The sequence below is a fragment of the Cloeon dipterum genome, chromosome 2, assembly GCF_949628265.1.
Source record: "Cloeon dipterum chromosome 2, ieCloDipt1.1, whole genome shotgun sequence".
Taxonomy (NCBI): domain Eukaryota; kingdom Metazoa; phylum Arthropoda; class Insecta; order Ephemeroptera; family Baetidae; genus Cloeon; species Cloeon dipterum.
Window position 1 is genome coordinate 15,821,474 of NC_088787.1, and position 23,343 is coordinate 15,844,816.

The 23,343-nt window shown below is 35.9% G+C and overlaps 3 protein-coding genes across 6 annotated transcripts; all 3 read left to right on the forward strand.

Moving 5' to 3' along the window:
• Positions 1 to 582: 582 nt before the first annotated feature.
• LOC135937046 (uncharacterized) lies at positions 583 to 5,605 on the forward strand. Of its 2 annotated transcripts, XM_065480114.1 has the most exons (11): positions 583 to 734; positions 804 to 925; positions 1,256 to 1,379; positions 1,614 to 1,790; positions 2,181 to 2,791; positions 2,848 to 2,961; positions 3,025 to 3,152; positions 3,215 to 3,416; positions 3,473 to 3,852; positions 3,906 to 4,053; positions 4,119 to 5,605. In XM_065480114.1, exons 3-11 carry the CDS (start codon positions 1,310 to 1,312, stop codon positions 4,476 to 4,478), a joined length of 2,190 nt encoding a protein of 729 aa, XP_065336186.1. In that variant the 5' UTR covers positions 583 to 734; positions 804 to 925; positions 1,256 to 1,309; the 3' UTR covers positions 4,479 to 5,605. The 2 variants fall into 2 exon arrangements, with proteins under 2 accessions (XP_065336186.1, XP_065336187.1); XM_065480115.1 differs by lacking the exon at positions 583 to 734 and having other exon boundaries at positions 782 to 925.
• A 2,537-nt stretch (positions 5,606 to 8,142) lies between these two features.
• LOC135937054 (uncharacterized) lies at positions 8,143 to 10,463 on the forward strand. Of its 2 annotated transcripts, none has more exons than XM_065480136.1 (3): positions 8,143 to 8,403; positions 9,100 to 9,437; positions 9,966 to 10,463. In XM_065480136.1, exons 1-3 carry the CDS (start codon positions 8,393 to 8,395, stop codon positions 10,184 to 10,186), a joined length of 570 nt encoding a protein of 189 aa, XP_065336208.1. In that variant the 5' UTR covers positions 8,143 to 8,392; the 3' UTR covers positions 10,187 to 10,463. The 2 variants fall into 2 exon arrangements, with proteins under 2 accessions (XP_065336208.1, XP_065336207.1); XM_065480135.1 differs by having other exon boundaries at positions 8,162 to 8,403; positions 9,100 to 9,442; positions 9,968 to 10,463.
• Positions 10,464 to 12,363: 1,900 nt separating this feature from the next.
• Positions 12,364 to 23,103, forward strand: LOC135937045 (uncharacterized). Of its 2 annotated transcripts, none has more exons than XM_065480113.1 (13): positions 12,364 to 12,671; positions 17,415 to 17,569; positions 17,846 to 17,950; positions 18,010 to 18,128; positions 18,191 to 18,395; positions 18,455 to 18,811; positions 18,867 to 18,974; positions 20,418 to 20,675; positions 20,735 to 20,872; positions 20,936 to 21,105; positions 21,164 to 21,365; positions 21,420 to 21,844; positions 21,904 to 23,103. In XM_065480113.1, the coding sequence occupies exons 2-13, from the start codon at positions 17,432 to 17,434 to the stop codon at positions 22,433 to 22,435; spliced, it is 2,757 nt and encodes a 918-aa protein (XP_065336185.1). In that variant the 5' UTR covers positions 12,364 to 12,671; positions 17,415 to 17,431; the 3' UTR covers positions 22,436 to 23,103. The 2 variants fall into 2 exon arrangements, with proteins under 2 accessions (XP_065336185.1, XP_065336183.1); XM_065480111.1 differs by lacking the exon at positions 12,364 to 12,671 and adding an exon at positions 16,428 to 16,556.
• The last annotated feature ends 240 nt before the right edge of the window (positions 23,104 to 23,343 follow it).

The following is a 23,343-nucleotide window of genomic DNA, read 5'->3' on the forward strand; positions in this document are numbered from 1 at the left end:
TTTTCGCTGCGAGTACTTTTATCCAACTTTCATTTCATTCGTCAATGTAACGTGTTGTTTAATTATATTTAAGCCAAATATCCCGTGAGATATCCAATTATATAATTATGATAATTATGATTATTATAATTATGACACAAAACCTATATTAATAAAGAATTCGTTATACCAAAATGTTGTTTTAATAACACAAATTATGCGGTAAAATGCATGAAAAGGATAATGTGAAGATGAGAGAGGGGATGAACGTTGCAAATTTTAATAAAATATTAATTAAATCATTTACCCTTTGAATTACAGGCTTTACTTTTCCCCGCTAAATTCCCGCTACTTACCCTTCGTGTCTTGCTCTCACTCCCAAGATTGGAGACTCCCGAGAATTTCCGTAATTTTTCTCACATTCACCAATCCAGCCATTCTCACCTTATCCTCATTCCCACAATCTCTCTCTCTCTCTCTCTCTCTCTCTCTCTCTCTCTCTCTCTCTCTCTCTCTCTCCCCCCCTTACTTTTCGAATGCCAATCATGCCATTAACATCGCCGCTAGTCTACCTTAACTTCAGTCTCGTACATGAACGCGCACTAGCTTTAAATTTTTAAAACACGCTACACATAGCAAGATATTTTTATATAGACCAGCGCGGATAGTAAGATTTCAAAATTTGTGGTGAATCTATAAATGAATCTACATGTATGTACGGTATGTATGTACATACCCCTCCTGGACTAAGAGCGGTGAGAAATCAATGACGTTCGACAGTTTAACTGTGTATTAAGATTATAATAAAACTCTAATTATTGCAGCTTGCATGCATAATGCATTGAACCTGCAGACCATGAGCAACAAATTAGGCGCTCATCTGGCACTGGCACCAACCGATGCTCGCAGCTGCTCGCTGATTATGAGTCGCAGACACACTGAAATGGTGAGCTATAAGCAGAGGAATCGTTGAAAATTGAATACACATAATATTCTGCTATGTATGGTAAAGTTACAGTTTCTGCCAAGTTACACATCTCGCCAGTTCTTTCGAGAATCCCATGTTAAAGTAGGGGTGGCGAAAGTGTAACTCGGCGGCGAAAACTGACTTCCATATTATACATAATATAATAGTTAAGTGCTTGATCATTATTATTTTTCTTGCTCTGTACGGGAGTCAGGACAAATTTTTATGTATTTGATTATGTTTATCATAATAATTACCATGCATTTTCACAATGACATTTTATATTACTTGTATGATTTTCATTTTTAGGAAAATTAATCTACACGTCAATATATACACACACATAATACGGTTTGTGTGAAAATGAGAGCAGATAACATGGAAGGAGAAGGTACAAAAACCGAGAATCCCATCCTTACCGATCAGCTGTCAAGTTAGTAAAATGCTTTCTGAATTATAATTGGGTTATGGGGGACTCACACTTTCCGCTCACTCACACTTCTCGCTCTGATGGGAAGATTCAATGTTAATCCCTATCCTAGCGAGAAGTGTGAGTTGGGCGAAAATGGTGAGTCTGCCATATTAATGTACCAATTTTCTGCTTGCGGATGTAACTTAGCCAAATTACGAGTCTGGGTGTAATTGAAATATTAAAACGCTTTTTCAGGCAATACGAAAAACAGTGAGACTGATGATGACTCTTCAGATGAAGCGACGAGCCATTCGAGTTCCCAAGACTCATGGGGTTTTAGACCAATTTTACACTCATCGGCAATTGAGGATGAGGTTGCCGAGTATAAGCCCTCAATTGTTCTCATTAACCCACCGCCAAGCTGGGCTAAAAGTAAGTGAACAAAAAAATTTAAGCTATATTAACGACCCCCCATTTTTTATAAATTTTTATGCATTTAATATCAAGAAACAAAAAGTTAAAAAAGTGAAAGTAACGATTTATTTGTCCTGTGATAGGCATATTGGAGAGGATTCCATTGTTATAACTAAGTTAAGCTCATTAAAAAATTTAATTTCCAATTCATATAATGATCACTTTATTTGTGTTCATTTATTAATTTGATGTTTGCTCACATTGTAGCACTTGGGAAATGATACATATTATTAAAGATTACACGCCTACAACGCACACAATACAATTTAATGCATAATTAGTTAACCTTTCGAATGATATATTATTGGTAAGCAATTTTAATCAGGCAACGGTTGTGTATGCTTTTAGAATTCTCAACCAGCATTTTAGCGCGAGTTGGGGATGACAGGTCATTACAACCTGCAGTCAAGTGCGCTGGTGAATTCATTCCTCTACAGCTGAGCAAAGAGGAACAGCAAGAAGCGAGCGTGGAATTGACTATTATGAGACTGCTCACAAGCATTAGGGATAAGGTGGAGAATAGTGGAGATGAAGAAAAAAACTCATCTGAGGATAATGATTCCAGTAGCCCTATCGGCTCAATTGTGGACGAATCAAGCCAAAACATTAGCCAGGACCTAGGAAGTTCTGAACTTGCATTAAAAACTGAAAATGCTGATAAGCTAGATGAAGGGAAACCCTCACAGAGCAAGAGAAGCACGCAGGTCTCTGGAAATTGTGATGAAGCAGGCATTAAAGAGTTCAGCATCCACGAAAGACTGAAAATGGTTTCCACTGATCTAGAAGTGGTTGATCTAGAGGAAGGAGAAATCTCTGATGGCATTGCAACTGAATTGTCCCAATCCAAACATTTTGACGATTTGAGAAGTAAAATTAACAGCAAGAAACATGAAGTCAATATTCTCAAGAGGAAACCCCCGTCTGCTGCAGAAAATGACTACAGCGACGTCAAACTGACTGTGTGTAATTTAATGCTTCTGCACACATTACTTACTAAAATATTTTCTGGTTGCAGAAATATCGTAAGCTCTTTGTTGACCAAGTGGAAATAGTCTCAGTCGCAGACAAACTCAATCAAATGCGCAGGAATGGCATTGGAACTGACTGCGAAGTCAATGTCGGAGACAGGGTAATTTTTAGAACATATAATGCATATTATGTTTTTTGCGCCACTGACACTTTATCGGTTTAGACTTACCACTGTCACTCGCTGATTTTGATGAGGAATAGCACTTACTTAAGAGATTTGTTCAGGGAGAAAAGCACCTACTCGGTAGAAATTGAGGACGTGACTCCTGAGGTGTTCCAAATAATCTTGGAGTATGCAACCTATTTACTTCTCAAATTATGATATATTAATTCACTAATTAATAATACCCTAGCTACCTGTACCTGAGTAATGTTAATTTCAAGTCCTATGGAGAAGCACGACAAGTACTTGCTGCGTCATTAGCGCTCCAGATTCCCGAACTGGTGAAAATTTGCACCAAGTTCTGCACTCAGCAGCTGCTTGGAGACCAGTCAACCTTCTGGCCTGCCTTGGATAGCCTCTTGAAAGACCAACCAGAGCCATACCAACTCAATGTAAGTCACGTTAAATTCCCTAGACTGTTTTTAATGTTCAATTTTATTGTTTTCAGCTGTCACAAATTAGTACCCTCAACACCCTTCTCATAAGTAAAGAGTTCCTCAACATAGACATCAATACTCTGAACTTCATTGTGGAGCAAAAGTTCTTCATCCGTTGCTATGAAAACATTTTGATCACGTCTGTGGAGGAGTGGGCCAAACATCATCTGCAAAACTCGAAAATTGAAGTTAACCTTGACAACCTGAGGTCAATTCTGGGCAGGGTTTTCTTCAAACTCCGCTATTTCTCTCTTTCACAAAAAGACCTTTGTGCATTGTTCAAGAAAACTCAACTTCTGACAGAGAGTGAAAAGCTTTATTTATTAGAATGGAGCGTTACAAGAACTGGGAACCCTCAAAGTGAATCCTTATGCACCATCAAGTATTCCAGGTACTGCAGATATACTTTGATGGCAAAATAAAATTAAATACTTCAATACTTAGGGGGACATGCAGCTCGAGTGTTCTTCGTCTTCCAAAATTTTCTGGTGCTTCTTACCTTTCAGTTTATGATGCAAACAAAGTAAACTGCTCCTTCTTCTTCACCCCAACCACTGACATGCTCCTGTTGACTTTTGACTACTTCTCTCAGGTACCTCTGTGTAAATTAAGTTAATATAGTATGTCACTTTTAAACTGCATATTTTTCCCCCGCAGATTCCACCTGTTAAGCCGCGATCAAATGTGTACAATGAAGAGTTCACTGCTCAAATTCTTAGGATCGACGATGAAAACCGTTTGGAGGTCCTGCGTGAAGTACACTCTGTAAACAAAGTGGAGTATGACTCGATCATCCGAGTGAAGATGCCTGTGCCAGTGCTGCTGCGCAAAGGCAGGCGCTCATCTTACGGCATCAAACTAATCCTGAGTTCTGCAGGTAAATACAAGGTGCTAAAGAATAACTTCTGGGGTGGTATGAATCCTTTTGAAAAAAATCACCTCAAACCCTTAAAGAGCGATTGGTCCTGGGGAAATGACGGCATCTTTTCTGCCCTAAGCTACAAAATCTTGGTCTGATTGGAGACTATTACGTTAGCTTAGTGGGGTTATACTGTGCTCATAGACTTTAAAACAAGTCACCGTAACTTAAAAAATGGTCTAGTTGATCACGAGTAAACATAAATATGTGGTTTTCGAGAATGAATAAGCAATCAAAAGCACACCACATAGCATAATTTACATGGGTCAAATTAAAAAAGAAACCTTTATGGCACGCCTTTCCTCTTACTTGAAGAGATGATCTATAGGTTACACCAACTGCTGTATCAAAAACCGTAGTAAATAATAATTAATGGTGTTAATAAAGAATAGTGTAAAATCAACTGCTTAAGAGCCGCAAAAGCCTTTTCCAACTTTCTGTGCTTTAGAATCAATGAGACTTACAGAAGCAAATATTTGATTTCATACATATTTCTGAATTAGGGAATAATATATACTTCTCAAACAGTATTTGAATTAGCGCATATCTGCTGTGCTTTTTGACAGCCAGATCTTATCAAAATTTGATTGGCCTCTATGCCAAAAGGCATTGGTGCCATCTATTTTAGATTTGTAAGTAAATTAATGCATAGTTTTTATTTTTAAAATCCATGAAAAGGTTTCACAATAAGAACTAGCCCAAGACTCAGATTAATAGTGGACGTATAAGTAAGTTTCGCTTATTTATGCTTTATTATGGAAATGTCTATAACTAAAACATTACTACTTTTATTCAATGTTATAAGCAAAAATCAGTTAAGTTTTGCTATACTTCAGTCAGAAATTAAGATGGTAATTGTTGTTTTTGTGTGACTTGTACAACTAAAATACCTTTTAAAAATATCTGGCAATGCGGAGCTTAAATTTTCACAAAGAAGACAACTATAATTATATGTGTGCAAGATTTAATTCATACGATTTTGACATGAGATGTGAACTATCCTTTAATTGCTAAATATTGTGCTATGCTATTATGTTTACAAAGATGACTGTCGTCTTCCTTTAGTGCCCTGATTTTGCTGTTGGTTTAACCTGAATTGTATTTCTCTCTGGCTCAATAAATATTGCGCCAAGACTTGATTTTCACATTGACCAAAAATATGGTCAAATTTTAAGTTTATGCAATTTTGTCTTAAAAACCACAGACTAAAATAAATATATTACTAAAAACAAAGATACCGAGTCTTTCAAGTCTTTACCCTAAACAGACAAAATAAAAAGTACGTAATAATATATGGACCTTAAGGTATTTTTTTTTATTGTTGAGGTGTTTATTCAAACTTTTCCGTTTGATCCTGCGGTGGGAGAGTGGCGCCGACTCGCCACTTCTTTCTATCTTTCCAGTGGCTTTACAGGAACAAATTTAATGTCAAATTTTAATCTGAAATCTCAGTTTGGCGGGAGGCGAAAAGATGGTCACATTGGGCCCAAGCTCCTCTGATGCCACTTGGCCGCCGGGTGGAGTTATTGGGCGAGCTTGTAGTCCACGGGATGTGCTGAGTAGAGGTTCTACAATAAATAAATAAAAAAACAAAACAGACTGCACCCTCTATAGTGCTTCGGTGACATGCTTTAACACTAAAACTAATTTTTCTTTTATTTTTCAATATCATCGCACTCTTCTGACGTAACGCTGTCTTACTCGCTTACGAAAACCAATAAATCGTCTAGCTCGCATTTGCTTATGGGAGCTGGCACGCCGAATGTTCGGGGCAGTAAGAGTTCTTTCATGAATGCCGGCCTTTAACACAGGGTGATATCATCAAGAATTCACAGATTCATGCAGTCACCGCCTCTCCCACGAGTTGCTGGTCGTTAGAAATCGGGGCACATTTATATACAGTGTGAAGTAACGTCGCCAGACTTTGAAAATTTCCGGCCAAAAAACTCTTTTAACAATTTTTGATCCAACGAGGGTATTTGTCTTTCTTAAGTCTCACGTAACAGAACTTTAAGTTCCGCTGACCATAATTTTTATAAGGTCCAGTGTGAGGAAATTAATTATGTTTATGTTTTTTGTGTGTGAATTTGGATGATGTATTACGTGTGAAGAAAGAACTGCTTGTAAAATACGCAATAATATGCAAGGCGCGAGCAGCACGAACCAACACGATCTCTGCGAAAGGCACCCGCCGCGAGATCTGTAGGCTCAGCGTCTTTTAGTGAGGAGGTGACGGGGCGGAATAAAGACGCTTTTAGTAGTCGAAAAACATGCGTCTATTGCGAGCAGTTCTTTCTTCACTTATTACACTATCTAAAAGCACGCACGAAAAACACAATTTCCTTACATCCAGTAAGATGACACGGTTTCATCATTTTTTTACGAAAAAGGGATTGAAAAAATCTAATCTGTCAACTGTCCACAAGCGCGAATATTATTCTCTGGTGCACGTGCACATGTGGCTGGACGAGCTCATCAGCAGAGCCTCGAGCGCTAGCAATATGCGCATATATTTGTTACAATACGACAGAAAAATGCAAAAAATAACAACACAGAGAAGTGAGCAAACAATTTATCTATGAATTCGTGCTGGCGTAAAGGAAATATAATGTTAAAAAAAGAACGCGAGTAAATTTGTGCCAGTGGCCTAACAATTAGCCATCAAGCATCACGAGGGTGATGATAAAGAGCGCAAAAAGCCGGCACAGATAACTATATTGAAAGTTTTAAATGAAATTTGGAACTTACTAAATCAAGCCATCCAAATTAAGGCGACGAAAAGGAAACCCTATTGATAAAATACTTTGTCAGAGCTTTTAGTATGCCAAAACTTTTTGATGCCCACGACGGAAGCGGGAAAAATATTTATCTTGAGTCCATTCTCTGTCATTTCATCAATTCTTAAAGGTAATGTTTAAAATTTTAAATGCGTTTTTATTTGGGTCAAACCAAAAGAAATATTTTTTCATATTCTGTGCTCTCTTTAGCCGCGTAAAAGGCTCGCATAGATCAGGAATTCTCAGGAGTAACAAGGCAATAGGATGTATTTGAGCATTACGGGGAACTTCTGGCTGCCCAATATCAGAGATGGCAAAAGGTGGTTAAGTGGCTCGATATTATGCTCAAATAGCTCAACAGGCTGAGTGAGAGGCGCACTGACACCGACTCGCACCTTTCCAGCTTTAGGGTCAAATGTCTGGCGTTTCAATAAAATACTTCGGTGGTCACATTGGGCCCAAGCTCCTTTGCGGCCACTCTGGCCATACGTTATCCGCTCGGCGATGTTATTGGGACCCAGTGAGCTCATAGCCCACGGGATGTGCTTACAGAGGTAAAAAAATAACACAATAAATTTGCTTAAATTTATTTATTTTATCCAATTCAAATCAAAATATTTTTCATTCTTTTTTAATCTAAAATATTTATGTGATTTTGGAATTGATTGATGTATATTTAAATTAAATTGAGAGAGTACGAGAAAAAAATACGTCAATTTTTTGTACCGATGTGGCTTTCTAGAGCAATATATTGCTCCTATAATTGTATTTCTCAATTCAAATAATAGTTTTTATCCATCTTATTTTAAGTCAAACAAACATTTCAAGTTGGATTAATTTATACTGGCAATAAAAAGATTGTATCAAAATATCGCTGGCCTATCAATAAATATTTACTTTTCGGATAATAGAAAGGGTTTTTTGTCTGCGGTCTATGTGTTATAAGCATTTATGACCTAGACTGAATTTATTTGTTGATGCACTTATTGTCAAAATAAAGATTAAAAAACAATAAAATTGTTTCTTGCCTACGTCAGTAAATTTTTATTGGCACTCAATGCTATTGTATCTAAGTGATCACAGGAGATTCCAAGAGATATGCTTTTGTGTTGATAACTTGATATGATATAAATGATGCAGTAAAATAATTAACTAAAGACGTCACTTTCTGGTATATAATGCGGACGATTTTTCATCGAAAACAGTATCTGGTGTGGCCCTAATACAGCTTCATCATGAAAAACTTGTAAGTATTGTGAATTTTTCCAAGTCCTTTCAGATTCAAAATTCAGTAAAGAAAAATATTTTCCTTGCGAATATCTACAAGATTAAGCCGAATACATAGTAAACTCAATCGAGTTTTCAATTAATACATTTTATAAATTTTACATTAAATTTTAAATAAGATTAAAGCAATTCATTGCAGTAAATAAGGGAAGGCTAATTTTTCAAATTCATGAAACTAAAAAATCAATCTTGAGTTGAGGTATAAAAAATAAAACTAACACACTTGGTGATTTCTAATTTTCTACAAAACACGAGGCATTTGATGTTTTAAAAGTTATAAATGATAAAACCAGCATTTCACAAAAAAATATAGCTTAAACCAAACTATAGGTTATACACATTAAAACTAAAATTTTGGAAAATTATCAAATTTGTATAACGTTCACAATATTTATATTATGAAGGAAAAATAATCAAAATAAAATCACCAAACGCAATCCAAGCGGTGGGTCTAACAATAATTAAATAGTTCTAATTAATTTAATTTGCCCAAGAACTTTGATTGCGTTCATTCTGGTAACTTAAAGAAGCGCTAAAATAAATGCACTATTTTTTCCGTTCTTTATGTATATTTTGGTTCAAATGTATTTATTTTAGCAGTGAGAAAGGCCCATCATACTAAACGTTATTTAACATATTAAAAATAAAATTGCAGCACTCTCACCATCGCGATTTGCCTTGCGGCTGTCGTGTGCAGCTCACACGCATTCCGCCTCCCTTTCAAGCCGCCCCCATTCCTGCAAAACCAAATTGATGAACTGAGGGATAAGCTTCAGGAAGAGTTGGATAGAATCAGGGAACAGCTCGAAAACCTCGCTAATCTTGGTTCTGGGAGAACCACGTCGGCTCCAGTGGAAGAGTTAACTACTGTTGATGGCGGCGTTACGGATGCAACTGCTATTGAGACTACCGCTCCACCATCAGAAGAAACATCTTCAATACCGACAGAGGAGCAACCCGAGACAACTTCTGCTGCAACTACTACTACTACTACTAAGGTATTTAGCTTTCCTTTAATTCATCTCGATATTTTTGGGGTCATATTATGGTTAAGTTTCGTTGCTGCACCTTTCACATTTCGCAATCGCCATAAACTACTTCGTCTACTCGTCTTTCGCGAGTAAATTAATTTAATAATAAATATTTGAAAATAAATGATTAAAAAACTTAATTATTTCAATAAAGATTTCCCGAGACTTTTAAGTTTTAAAATATATCCCATATTTTCTCATATTCATGGTGGACATTATGTTTTTCTGCAATTAATTGTTTCTTTAATTTCATAAAGAAATTTTCCTATAGATCAGATAGAAATTTTAACTATGTAGCTGCACTTATTTCGTAGCTTAAATCATATTCATCCCTTTTTTACGTGTTTTCTTTTCTGGTTTTCGTAAATTAGTAAAACATGACATCATTTTAAATATTTGCGCATCGTGTGCATCGCATATTTACCATCACCATAAAAAATCTCGTAATTATTTGTATCAATGCGATTTTTTAATATGCTGGTTCTAATATAGGCGGCCGACAGCAGTGAAGAGAGTGATGAAAGTGACAAGTCGAAGGAGTCAAACGAGAGCAAATCCAAAGACTCGGATGAGAGCAAATCCAAGGATTCTAATGAGAGCAAATCCAAGGATTCTAATGAGAGCAAATCCAAGGGAAAGAACTCGAAAGAAAAGGGCTCTAAGGAAAAGGGGTCCAAGGAAAAGGGGTCCAAGGAAAAGGGGGGGAAATAGTTCCTAACCGATGAAACAACAATATACATGCTTGATGATGTAGCCCATATAATATATAACCCGTTTGCTTTATACATGCACCCGTGTGAAAATAAAGGAGCGAGAGCATACCTATTAAAAATTAGCATTATTTCTAACTTCAATTTACATTTTTCCCATAACATTAAGGAGTATAATATGTATTCTTTGGAACAAGGTTGTAATTTTCCAGCTGAAATAAGCAAACACGTACAACTACAGTTGTTATAATAAAAGTTAACACGTTTAATGGAAATAATCTAGTGTCACTGGCCGTCGACCTTTCACAAGCAACCCGCTTATACACGAGCTATACAAAAAGCACACTAAAATTTGTTATTCCCATAATTCGACGTAACGTCCACCATCCACCAAGCGTTTCTCCATGCATGAGCGTTCGGGAGAGAATTTTTCTCCCATGTCCATGAAGTTTTCAATTAAGGAACCTCTCGTCTCTTTTCTCACTCTCCCAAACAACTTGCAACACCGCTCACGTCTCAGTTTTTGCTTTTGATATTTTTTATTCTCGCTCTTAGATAGCGCGGTCACCCATGCTTCCTGGCTCAACATAATTATGACAACATAATATCTCGCTCTAATTGGGCGATACTTTGTAATAATTAGCATAATTATTAATTGATTAATAATTATGAGGCTGCATGTTAACGGGCTGCGATAATCTTCTCATAGATTTAAATTTAATTATATATATTATATGCTATTTATCATCCTCATAATAACCTTCATTTTTTAAAAGTAGTGATTATTTAAGAAAATCAACGATTTTCCTAAATGTGTGTGTTCAGGAGTCCAAATTGCTAAACTTCAACCCCCTAGAAAAAAACAAAAAAATGTAGCGTCTTTCAGTTAGGGGTGGAGGGTAAACGCCCCTAAACCTTTCAGCTGGTTAGGGAAGGTCGAGACGAGTCCAACGGTGGGTAGTTTTTGCAATTCTGATGGTTAGAACCCGAGATTTGAGATTTACAAAAATATCAAAATTTGAAATATTTATATTTTATTTTCGCGCGCCGCTATTACTTGAAAAGTTTGAAACCAAAACAAAATTTAAGCACACCACTAGAAAGCTCGTTTATTTTTCTAGGTAATCATATGCATAACATCTGGGTTACATATCAAATTCCGACGTAAATTACGAAAGTAAAATCGCCGGATGATATTGTCGTCGTGCCGGACGCCCGACACGAATCCTTAAATTCAAAATATCTCGCGATCTATCAGAGTCTCCATCGATTTCTCTTGACCATTCGATTCTACAAATTCAGGGCTACATTTTTTACGTTTTCATGAAAAAAATCCGAGGGGGCGTATTTTGCGATATTTTTAACCAAACATTTGGCATGTGAATTTGTGACCTTGACCTTTGACCTACAAATTTTTGACCAATGGCAAATTTGTTTTACTGAAAAAGTTACGTGTGGAGGTGAAAAAACTACATCGAAATTCCAATCTGGACCAAAGATACCTTGATATTTCGGATTTACTATCTGAAATTTTCCGTTTTCGAAAATCACGATTTCCCAACAAAAGCCCCCGAATTTTTTGCTCAAAATTTCAGGTTACACACTATGAAACACCCCTAACAACATATGTAAAATTCAGGATGGAGAAATAAAGTCGGTAAAATTGACAATTACCCTTAAAAGACTCCTGAACACACACAAATATCATTCGAATTTATATTTTCCAGTGGATGGCACCATAAACATTGCATTTTCGTAATTATCAGAACGAATCAGAATTCATGAGGCATAATATAATATTATTTCGAGTAATTTTTTAAAAATATCGCTAAAACAACACTACTTCAACTTTCTTATTTCTTATTAAGCGCATAGTTCTCTTTTTAGAGTAAGAGTACAGAGTACTACTAAACTTTCCCTCTCAACTTATTTGGCTGGATCCAGGATCCACTGAACGATCGTAATAAGAATAAAATTTTCAAGAGGTCTAATATTAGTACCAAAAAATTCCACCACTCTGTGGGAGCTAGAGTTGAAGGAGAAGCAGGCAACAGGCGAGCTCTGGAGTTGAGGCATGAACAGGCCTAAAATAACAACAACGCCGCGAGCTTTTGAACTGAACTACTATCGGCTTTCCCCCCAGAAAGAATAGAGTAAGGAGGATTGAGCCACATGCACTTGGCGGGCGGCCTTGGCGTGTCGCGTCCATTCGCGTCTGTGTTATTGTCTCGACGTTGTGGCTACTTTTCAATTTTCGGCGGATTTTTGTGTGAAAGGTGAACGACGCATGAGGGATTCTTGATCAAACGAACTGTGAGTGTGAGTGCACAAGAAAAATCGTCAAAATCGGTCAACATCTGACCTAATAACACAGAAGAGAACAAAACATACGGACGCTATGAACTTTCACACGGGCACATAGGCTAGTAGCAGTCTGGTAGCAGTGGAGATAAACGAAGGTGTATCCCGATTTTTCATCAAAACACGTAAGTTTGGTCTTTATTTCTTTAGATTACCATGAAAAAGATATTATTTCGTCGTGGTAGCGGTAACATTGCGCAACTTTTAACAACCAAACGCGAATTTCTTTGTTGCAAGAAAAGGGCAACAATCCATTTGACAATGAAAATTTGGGTGTTTGTTGAACGTTGCGCAATTTTACCAGGACCAGGACGATGTCATTAGTGGAATTCTACGCTTACACAATTACATCGTCGCTCTCTTAAAAGTTAGAAACCAGTATTGGGTTTTCATTTTGTTTCTAAGGAGATGATTCTAGAAAAATGTTGACTTGGAACCTGGGACCTTTTTTACACTTCTTGCGATTTAAAAAATTGATTTTTGCGATTTTCAATTCGATATCAATTATCAATTAACTTTGTAGAGCTATGTATTTGTATGGATATTAAAAATATATTTTACTGTGTATTAGTTGCCACCAGGCGCTCTATTTTAGGTTGAGATATAAAAGAGATAAATCAAAAGCTCAGGATCAGAATTAGATAACTACATACTTGGACTTGGACACTCAATGTTAGAGATAAACGACTAGAATTAGACATTTTTGAACATTTGAATCAGTAACAAACTACCTTGTGGGTACGTGGAAGCGTGACAGAAATGGGTATTCTTCACTGTAGTAATTCGTCTTTTATTCATGTCTCGTGGTTTAGTAATCAAGATCAAAATCAAGATCGGGACTGTGAAATTACATAGATAATCAAAATCTCAAATACAATAAACAATTATAACAATTAAAATATCACTTTCGAAATACAAATAATTATTACAGCTTACCCCGTAGTGCGGGTCTTATTAATTCGAGATCAAAGTTTCTAGAACATCCTCGCACGAAAACTCATCCTAGCCGGAGAGAGAATATTGTGTTGCGACTGCTGTCGTGCGAGGCTTAAGGTGCAGTGGGGGATAAGGTGCAGTAAGGGTGCACTGATTGTTGCACACCTTTGTACTGCCACCTGGCGATACAGGTTAAATGCAAAGTAGTAGGACAGTAGTGGCGAGAAGGCGCCACAACCTCTGCTTTCAATAGGGAAGTGGGCCCTCGTCAAAAGTTGTTTTAGGAAGAACTGAATGGCTCTACACTGTGGTGAATCAATTATGGAATAGGTAAGCTAGTATAGAAAATTCCGAAAATTCTGAGGAAAAAATAAACAAAACGTTCTCATACTATACTGCTTTTACTGACATGAAAGTGTATGTATATTTCTTTGAAATTAATTGTCTTTTCATGACAAGCTAATTTTTGCTCCTGGTATCTTCAATATTAGCTAAACGTCGAGAAATAATTTTCTGTTCAGAGTAGAGCTGTTCGGTGTGTCTTAAATTTAAATATTTATTTGTTGAGAGTGACAGAATTCAAAATACAAATTTAAAATAGAAATATATTATTCTAATTTTAAGCTCTTTTCTCAATGCACATTATCCTTGCTAACAACTTTGTCTTAAAAATGTAAGTAGATAAAGGGGAGGTTAACATTTTCCATGATTTTATCACTCCAGGGAGATCGAGAGCCATGTGATGCAATTGCATGGGACGTGAATTTTCGTCACGACTATCAGGGGAAATTCAACTCACAATCAGAAGATCGAACCAATAAAATTTAGCTTGCTATTATCGACTAAAAATATTTATTGATAAAACAACATAATAATACATAATTATGCAGAAGAAATCAAGGAAACGGCTAGCAAAAATAAATAGCGGTGCCTTGGCTCTTGGCTTTGCGCCAGAATTTTAGGAGTACTTCTGGTATCACACAATGTCTTGCAAGACACACAATGGATCTACTTGTTACATGCATGTCACGTATGACATTGTGTGATACCAGAAGCACTCCTAAATGAAAAGCAAAATTTAACTTGCATAATAATAAATAAATAAAATATTGCTCAATTTTAAAGGCGATACAATGCTCTTGAAAAATAGCGTCCCCGTTTTTTCGCACGATCGAACAAATTTGACATGCTTTTATGAATGCGATGAAGCAGAAGAGAACGGCTTAAAATCAGGTGCATTGCATATAATTTAAATATGTATATATTCAAATACCACACGCTGATATAAACATGAATTCCAAATCATGCTGGACAAAAAGGCCAAAGTGACAATTTTTTGAGACGTGTAAGGTGTAAGCGTAAGCGGACAATCAAGTGCTGAGGTAGACTTTTAAATTTATTTCTTGTGTTAGCTTTTCCAGCTAACGAATTTTGTTTAGTCATTTGATACTCGATCTTTTTTGAAATAAGCAAAACATATCACGTTTCAAAAATAAATTCAATTCGGTGCGCGTGCGAGGAGTAATTAGTCCCATGAATTTTTCCTCTGTATAATTTCTATCCCCTTTTTGGGGGAAAAAACTCTGCAATGGGCTACGACTTTGTGCGATATTCTGGCAAAAAAAGCACAAGAAGTGAAAAAATGACCACTGCTGTCCACTAGATAGCAAAAAAAATGGTTGGTTGGTTGAAAATGATGACATTCCCTGTGACCAGCCTAAAAGTTGACCAGGTGAAATATAAGAAAAAAACCATTAAAAATAAACCATTAATTTTCAATAATTTGGTTTGCAGAAATAAGCCTGCGAATGATAGCCCGCGTATAGAAAAATTTAGTCTAGGAATATTCCAGGAATATACCTCTTTTTTCGAGGATATATCTGCAGGCCGCAGGAACAATCAAGGGATGATATCGGTGACGCTTTTTGTTATTCTTTTTTAATCCTAGGAACATCCCGAAAAGATAATCCTATAATGTCCCAGGAATATTTTTCTGATCAGGAATGTTTTTCTGATCTGAAATCCCCCTTTAAGGGGGATTTCCTAAGGGGGATTTCCGCTTCTTGGAATATTCCTGAAACATTCCTTGTTCTTTCTTAGGAATCTCCTCGAAATAATCCAGGATCACGTAAAAGTGTGAAAAAATTAGCACTTAGATATTTTTAAATATACCCAATATTGTTATTATTGTGTTAACATTTGATTGGGTTTAACACTAATAAACAACAGTCATACTCATGAGTTGATTTTTATTTTCATATAAATTATTACAGTTCAAAAATATTCTGCCAAGTCAATTACAATTAGTATGTAAGCAGTATTGAATATCTGAGGGCTCTTTTCAATGTATAAACAAGGCTCAGTTTATACCTCGTGTTTAATAACAGTCGTAGAGAGGGTGCGTCATGATTTCCGGTAACTCCAGATATATAAGCGGAACAAGCAACTGCTGGACGCAGTCGTATAAAATATTCCTCGAGTGCAGTTTAATGGAAAAGAACAAGACCATTAAATTTCAAAATTTGATTCAAATCAAGTAAATTTGAAGTTGGAACTCCTCGATTTTCATAATTACACGACATCTCAAATTATTGGAAACCGAAGATATTATGTAAGGTACCTTTGCTCAAACACACGGTTTGGATGGAATGTGTTTATTTTCTGACAGTGGTAGTAGTTGCAAAACTCTACAATTGAAGTTGTGTTGGTAGATACCAACGAAGGCAGAATCACACAAAGATGTTTCGATTTCTCAATTGAGATTAAATTAAGCTTTGTCGGTGAATAGCGAGCTGTTTATTTTTCCATGTTTTTACAGAGCAGGAAATTTCAGTAGGAATTCGGAAAAATAAAATTGCTCGCTACACACAAACTGAAATAGTTATGGATTAAAAAAATTAAGTCATAATGTAAATTGGGTTATGATTTTGAATAAGGCTGCAGTTGTGATTGAATTCATTTTGAAATTTTTATAGGAAGCTGTATCTTTCAGGAAAGTGATAGTGAAACTACAAAATAAAGATGATGGAATCGAAGCTTGTGAGTTTTGTGCTGAAAGCTATTTCACTTCGAGGGTGAGTGGCAATATTTAGATGCGGTGAGATACAGGCTGCCGAAGCGCTCTCTCTTATCGTGCTGCAGTTACTCCTGCTTTTGCAAATTTTTTCTTGCTCGCAACGTACTGCAGAAAAGGTCAAATCGCCTGAATTGTCAGCATTTCAGTGCGTAAAATGTTAGGATTTCCTTTTCCTATCCCATAATATTAATTTTTTTTTTGTCAAAATATTACTTGAATAAATGTTGCTAGCTGGTTTTATGTTATCGACCACTCTTTGATTAAATTGAAACGTGCTGACCCAACGCATTTGTTAAGTTCCTTTTATTTCCGGGCGTTCCAAGTTATCAAGATATTCGACCCACGAGCTCACAAGCGTTGAAAAACCATAACTGAAAATATGAACCGCTTTACAAGAATAAACTAGGAAAATTATAGTACACAATCGTCGCATCTCAAAATCTCATGATGGTACACAAATTGCTAAAAAAATTGAGCTAATTTTTCTTTTATAATTTTTAAGCAAATAAAATAGTAGAGATTAATAACTAAAATTATTCAAACATCGTGTCATAGCTATAAAAATATCCATCAATCGCAAGCTATTTTTTTCTTGCAATGCGGCGTTTAGTTAAAATAATAAATTTGATATTAGTAAGATACACTTGGGAACGGCTTAAAAATAAATGTATTTACGTCGTATTTTGGTCAGAGCACTTAGTGCAAAAATTAGGATTCCAATGCTATAATTTTCGATAAATTAAATAAAGAGTTAAAATATCAATAATCCAACCTATATAGAGAAGGTTATTATATGTTTTCCTTCGTTTGATGTTAGTAGAATTTTTGTAAATAATGCATTCTTTAATGTTTGCAGGGTAGACTCGAGGAAAAATGCAGAAAATGAACATAAAAACTGATCCTGAGGGGCCTTGTTATGAATTGGTTGACCACGTTAAAATAGAGATGACGAAACCTCAAGACGCAATGAACAACCCATGGACACATCTTACTGAGGCTTCGCATGTTGAGGTATTTCAAATTTCAAATCTTCTATCATAAGCAGATTCAATAATTTTTATAATCTGCCTTCTATTTAATTTTTCGAGATTCCTGTTTTGACACTGGGCTTTAAAACTACACCCGTATACTTTATAGCTATTTTTGAAAAAAATTAATAATAAGATGAACATTGCGGAATTGAAAATTGTATAAGAAGTTACACCACCCAACTGCGCTGCTTAGAAATATTGATTTGAATTGTTAATTATTAATTCTCGGTGCTATAGTGCAATTCCAATTTTTCAGAACTGGAGGACCCACTTGACTGAATTGAAACTTGAAGAACAATTGAAACGGATGCAAGAAAAGGGCGTATTAGTAGACTGCGCTGTAAATTGTAGAAGTAGCCATGTAATGCAGAAATTCAACACGGTTTTAATATTGTGAATATATCTTGATTCTTATTTCAGAGCATTAGATGCCACAAATTGTTTCTGGTTCGGATAAGCCCTGTTTTAGAACAGAAACTAGCCAACTCAGATATTTTATTTCTGGATTGCGACACTGACACATGTGAAGCTTTGATAAGGTGCTCATAATTATTTTAAATTTTGTCCTTATATTTGGCTTATATTTATCGACTTTATGCAGATTTGCCTACACAAACGTTGTTGTGTGTCAAAGTACAGAGTTAATTTTAAACCTCCACCGGCTTGCGAAGAAGATCGCATGCGATCGTCTGGCGAACATCTGTATTTTGAAATACAGAGGTAGCTTGAAGATTGATACTGCAATTCAAGATTTTGATATGCTGGACGTTGAAGAGGATATTGATTTGACACAACAATGTTTAGAGGTAAAATGTTTGCTGATTATTTTAAAGCAAAATATTGATTCAGTAAATTTATTTTTCAGTTCATAGCCACTCACACAGATGTTGTGTTAAACCAAACTCCATTCATGTATATGGCCAACGAACAAACAGCAGGATACCTCTCAAAAATGAAAATCCGGATGTTCTTGTCTGAAGAAAATATGAACATTTCTTCAGAACTGATATTAGTGAATGCATTAGAACTTTGGGCTGAAAAGCAAGTAAAGTTGCAGGGGAAGCAGTGCTCTCACAACACCATAAAAGATACGGTGGCATTGCTTCTACCTAAAATCCGAATTCTGACCTTAAATCAAAAAGAATTGAGAGAATGGTTCAGTAATACCAACATGTTGACTGATGACGAGAAAATGTTAGTTTGTGCATACAAGGAAAAGAGGGTTAGTTTTCGTTTGTTATAGCTATTCTTGCTTAATAACTAGCATCTTTTATTAGCTGGACACGAACAGTCTTCCACCGTTTGTAAATAGGAATGAGTTGAAGAGAAATGCCATAAACACAGCAGTGAAACACACGCTAGTGCTTCCTCAAGAAAGCTTCAAGGTAAAATCTTTGCACACATTTGTTGCTGGCGACTCAGCATCCTTGTGCGTCCGTCCAGACAAAGACATATTTGTGCATGGCGTCAAAGTTTATTCAAAAGTTTACTTGTCAGAAAAATTCGAGTTAATTGACCCTCCCTGCACTAACCACAAATCATACTCGGAAGATATTGAAGTATCACTTATTGCTATTGAGAAAGGTGTAAATGCTCATTTAATGGCTCAAAGGAAGTTGAGAGAACACGTTCATTTCAATGGGGTATTAGAAATATACTACCACAAACCTATACGCATCAGAGCAAACCAGAGAATCATGCTGCTTGTCAACTTCAACATTAGTCGCGTTACTCTTAAAAGGAAACCGAGCATGGATTTTGCATGTTATAGTGGTGTTCAATTCAAATTTGATAACAGTAGGTGTATTTTCGATGTTGGGCATTCATATGTATTCAATGGTTTAATTTTTTCAGTAGAGGGTTAGATACTATATTTATGAAAGAATTGAACACTGCGACAAGTAAGCGTAGCACAACCTAGGACTTTTGTAACTAACGTTACCATTTTAACTATGAATCATTAGCTTTATAAGTACGTATCTATCGCGAGAGCAAGAATGGTAATCTTAGCAACTGGCTGATCCAGCTCTGCGGCTGGTGGATGACAGCCAGGAATGTGACGCAACTCATAATTTGAGACGCAGTGTAACTGGCTGAGATCTTTGCTTTAACTGGCAACAAAATGTGTAGAACTAACCTGGGAGTAGAAATGCTTTGTTATCCCATTTGTGCATGTCTCATTATTAGTCTTTTCTATTGTGAAATTTATTCATAGGAAATTTAAGCTGCCGGCCATCACTACTTTTTTCATCTTTTTCAAACTGAATCATTTTTGTTATTTATATTCTCATTGATCTCGACCATTAAATATAATAATTATATAAAAGCGATGGTGTATATATTCAGTCAATAATATTTCAAAAAAAATTTAGTTGATTAATATTCTCTTAAAAAACATATTTGAACAATGTGATCAAAGAGCTATTGTAGATGCGATTCTGAAACGAAAATCAAAATTAAGTTTGTGAAATGAATACTATTTTTATCTAAAGAATAGAATGTACAGCATGTGTATAGATATTTCTATTGTCATGCATGTGAGTCAAATATGATAACCATATCAAAGGGTGTTTATCTACTAAAATTACTCGAGCCTTAAGGGGTTCGCAACTATTTCTAAATAAAACTATTGTACAGTATTATTTAATCTGGTGTTGTTTTTTGTATTTATTGCTTTGTGTCATCTTTTTTATCCCTAGATACTTTAATTTTTAGTCGCTCTAAATCCTGAGCAGTTTGAATGGCTCTCATTGCACTGCACATTTGTTGTCAGTTTTAAAGGTTATTATTTGATAAGCTCATGGATTTCTAAAAATATTTTCTTTTAGAGTCCAAATGATGGAGAAGTTCCTCAAACTCCCCTTACTCCTGTCATAACTGCTGTACCAAGTACATCCAAGCAAGTCGTTCCATGTGATTCCGGAACAAGAAAAAGGGGAATGCATCACAGAAACCCTTCTGCAGAGGGTCCGAATAAAAGGAGAAGTTTCGAGAAGGTGAATGGAACGTCACCCTGCAGTACGCACTCAAAATCAGAGTACAAAGAATCAACTCACTCAGTCTGGAACTACAGCTCTGATCAGAAAGTAAAGTTAAATATTTTCTATGAAACATATTTATTAAATAATATTTACGATATTCATAGAGCACCAGCAATTCTGGGACGACAGGAGAACCAGGCCAAACAGATATTAGCTTAATAACTTTAGAGTCGCCGGAAAAACTCGTCCCCTTTGACTGCGCCCTGTTAGTTAGAGATGCAGAAAATAAAAATTATTTTAAGGTAAGCATAATATAATTATCATTCAACAATTTAAAATTGCGTGGTCGATTATTCCTGCTGTAGACGTACAAACTGCACCGCATCTTTGTTGGACGTTTCGGTGGCTTTCTGTATGACCTGATAAATGGACAGACATCGGATAACTTCATACTAGATGTTAGTAACCGCCCTCCTTTGCCTCTGTACAAACTTGAAAGTGACGTCTCTTTGGACATCTTTGATATCATAATTAAGTATGAACAGACAGTGGTAAATTCATATAACCTTTTGAATAATTTTCCTTCGTTTCAGGTATTTATACAATGATAACTACAGTTGTAGCCCAAAGGAGCTTCCTCGAGTGTATTCCCTTGCCAAATACTGGAAAATGACGCCGATATTGAAGAGGTGTGCCAAACAACTTCATTATTCTCTAACTGCTCATACTGTTTGGTATACATTGCAAGTCGCTCAGGAACTGAAAAATAGGCATCTAGAAGAAAAATGCTTTGAGGTATGTTGATGAGAGCTATAATCTTATATTTTTTTATAAGATGATCTTTTTTAGGAGATTAAACGTCAACCTTTGAAATGCTTTGATATCACTGCTGATGAACTGAAAACTATTAGCCCCTATGTAGTGAGAAAGATCTCTGAATTGTCCACCATCGATGTGAGATCAGAGGCTGATATCATAGTATTTGTGGAGAACTGGGCCAGAGCCAAGCTGACTGCGCCGGGAAATGAACCCAACAAAAACCAAATTCAAAGCTTCCTTTCCAATATCATTCCAAACTTGCGCTTTTTGGCCATCTCTCTTGAAGACTTCAATGAGTTCGTCAGCAAGACGGAACTATTGAAAGAGGATGACCGAAACGCCGTGTTCGCGCATTTATCAGGCAACCCCAGAGGAAAACACAACAAGGAACTGTCACCCTTCATCAACCAGAGCAATTCCAGTAGATTCAAAACGTACCATACTGGACCAACCTTGTAAGAATGAGTTAGCATAAATTAACTCGAGCTTGGCTAATCTGTCTTTTAATTTACAGGTATCGGTCGTACAGCATCTTGAAAAATGGGTTTAAACCTGTGCAGCTGATTGTAAATGATAGTTCACCAGGATTTGCTGCAATACAGTTTACTACAGACCAGCCTGTTAATTTGCATGGTTTCACGATACAAAGTCAGTCATCCCTTGAGAACGCGAGTCACAATGATTACCTGGAGAACATGCATGTCACTCTGTGGAGCTTAGATCTGGTTAAAAAGAAGCATACACTTATCAAATTGCTATTAAAAGAGTTCAAGCCGCAAGTTTGTTACAACAGGAACATCAAACTTATGTTTGACCATCCTGTTCCATTGAAAACTTCTCCCATCCGATGGTATGTTCTTATGCTGAAATTGAAAAGTAAAGGATGCTACAGCTTTAAAGATATCTCGCAAGTTGAGACTAGGCCAGTCATACGTAAATTCATGGACGTGCAATTTAAATGTCTCAAGTTTGAGTATGACTGTGGTTATGCTGGCATCTTTGAATCTCTGCTAGTGTCAAAGATTGATGCGCCTATCCCAACTTGATTGTAATATATGCTTCCTCTTAAAACTTTGTCGAGTTTGAATTTTGATTTAATTTACCTTATTAGATTAGTCAAGTCAGAGCAAATGTACTCAATTATACAAAGATGTAAATTTGTACAGCTATTTATAAAATATGTCAAACCTGAATTATATAAAACATTTTAATGAAAAAAAGCTTTCCTGTTTTAATAACCATGTGCATTGATTTTTCAATGGAAAATAGCTTGGATGCTCATGCCGATGTCCTAGTGAGCACTTAAAAAGATGGAGTATATATGTTGTGTCAACCTAGAAGATACATTTTACCAAAAAGTACTTAATTAGTAACGTATTTTTTTCAAAATCAAAAAGAAAATCGGCTTTTTCAACAATTTTCGTCAAGGCTGATTGCAAATTGTGATCATTTAAAGAGGCAAAATAGTAGAATTATGCCCAGAAGCATAATAATTATATCTGCAGAGACGAATAAGAATCTTAATGAATACTCTATTACTAAAAATGTTCAGCAAGTTGCCATTCAACTAAAATTTTGTTAAATAAAATGGATGCTGCAGTGCAGTGCTGAAATGAGCTTGATGATGAAATTAGTTCAGAAATGAAAACCTTGCTTTTTTGTCTAACCAGGACCATGACATGTTGGTCTGTGTCTGTGCCCTTAATTAGTAGTGCAGATGATAAGTTAGTGATTAAGGGTGGCAACTTTCATTTGAAATTCTTTAAAGCAAATAAAATGTAGTTTAAACAATTCGGAAAATTCTTGCATGGGCATTTTTACTTTTGGGTCAATTACTATTTCTGCAACATTACTTCTAAAATACGAAGAAATTGATGGAAAAATTAAAGCTACTAATTACGTAAAATTATTTCCTATCTGCGTTTGTTACTTTATATTTAATTGCGTTTTTCTC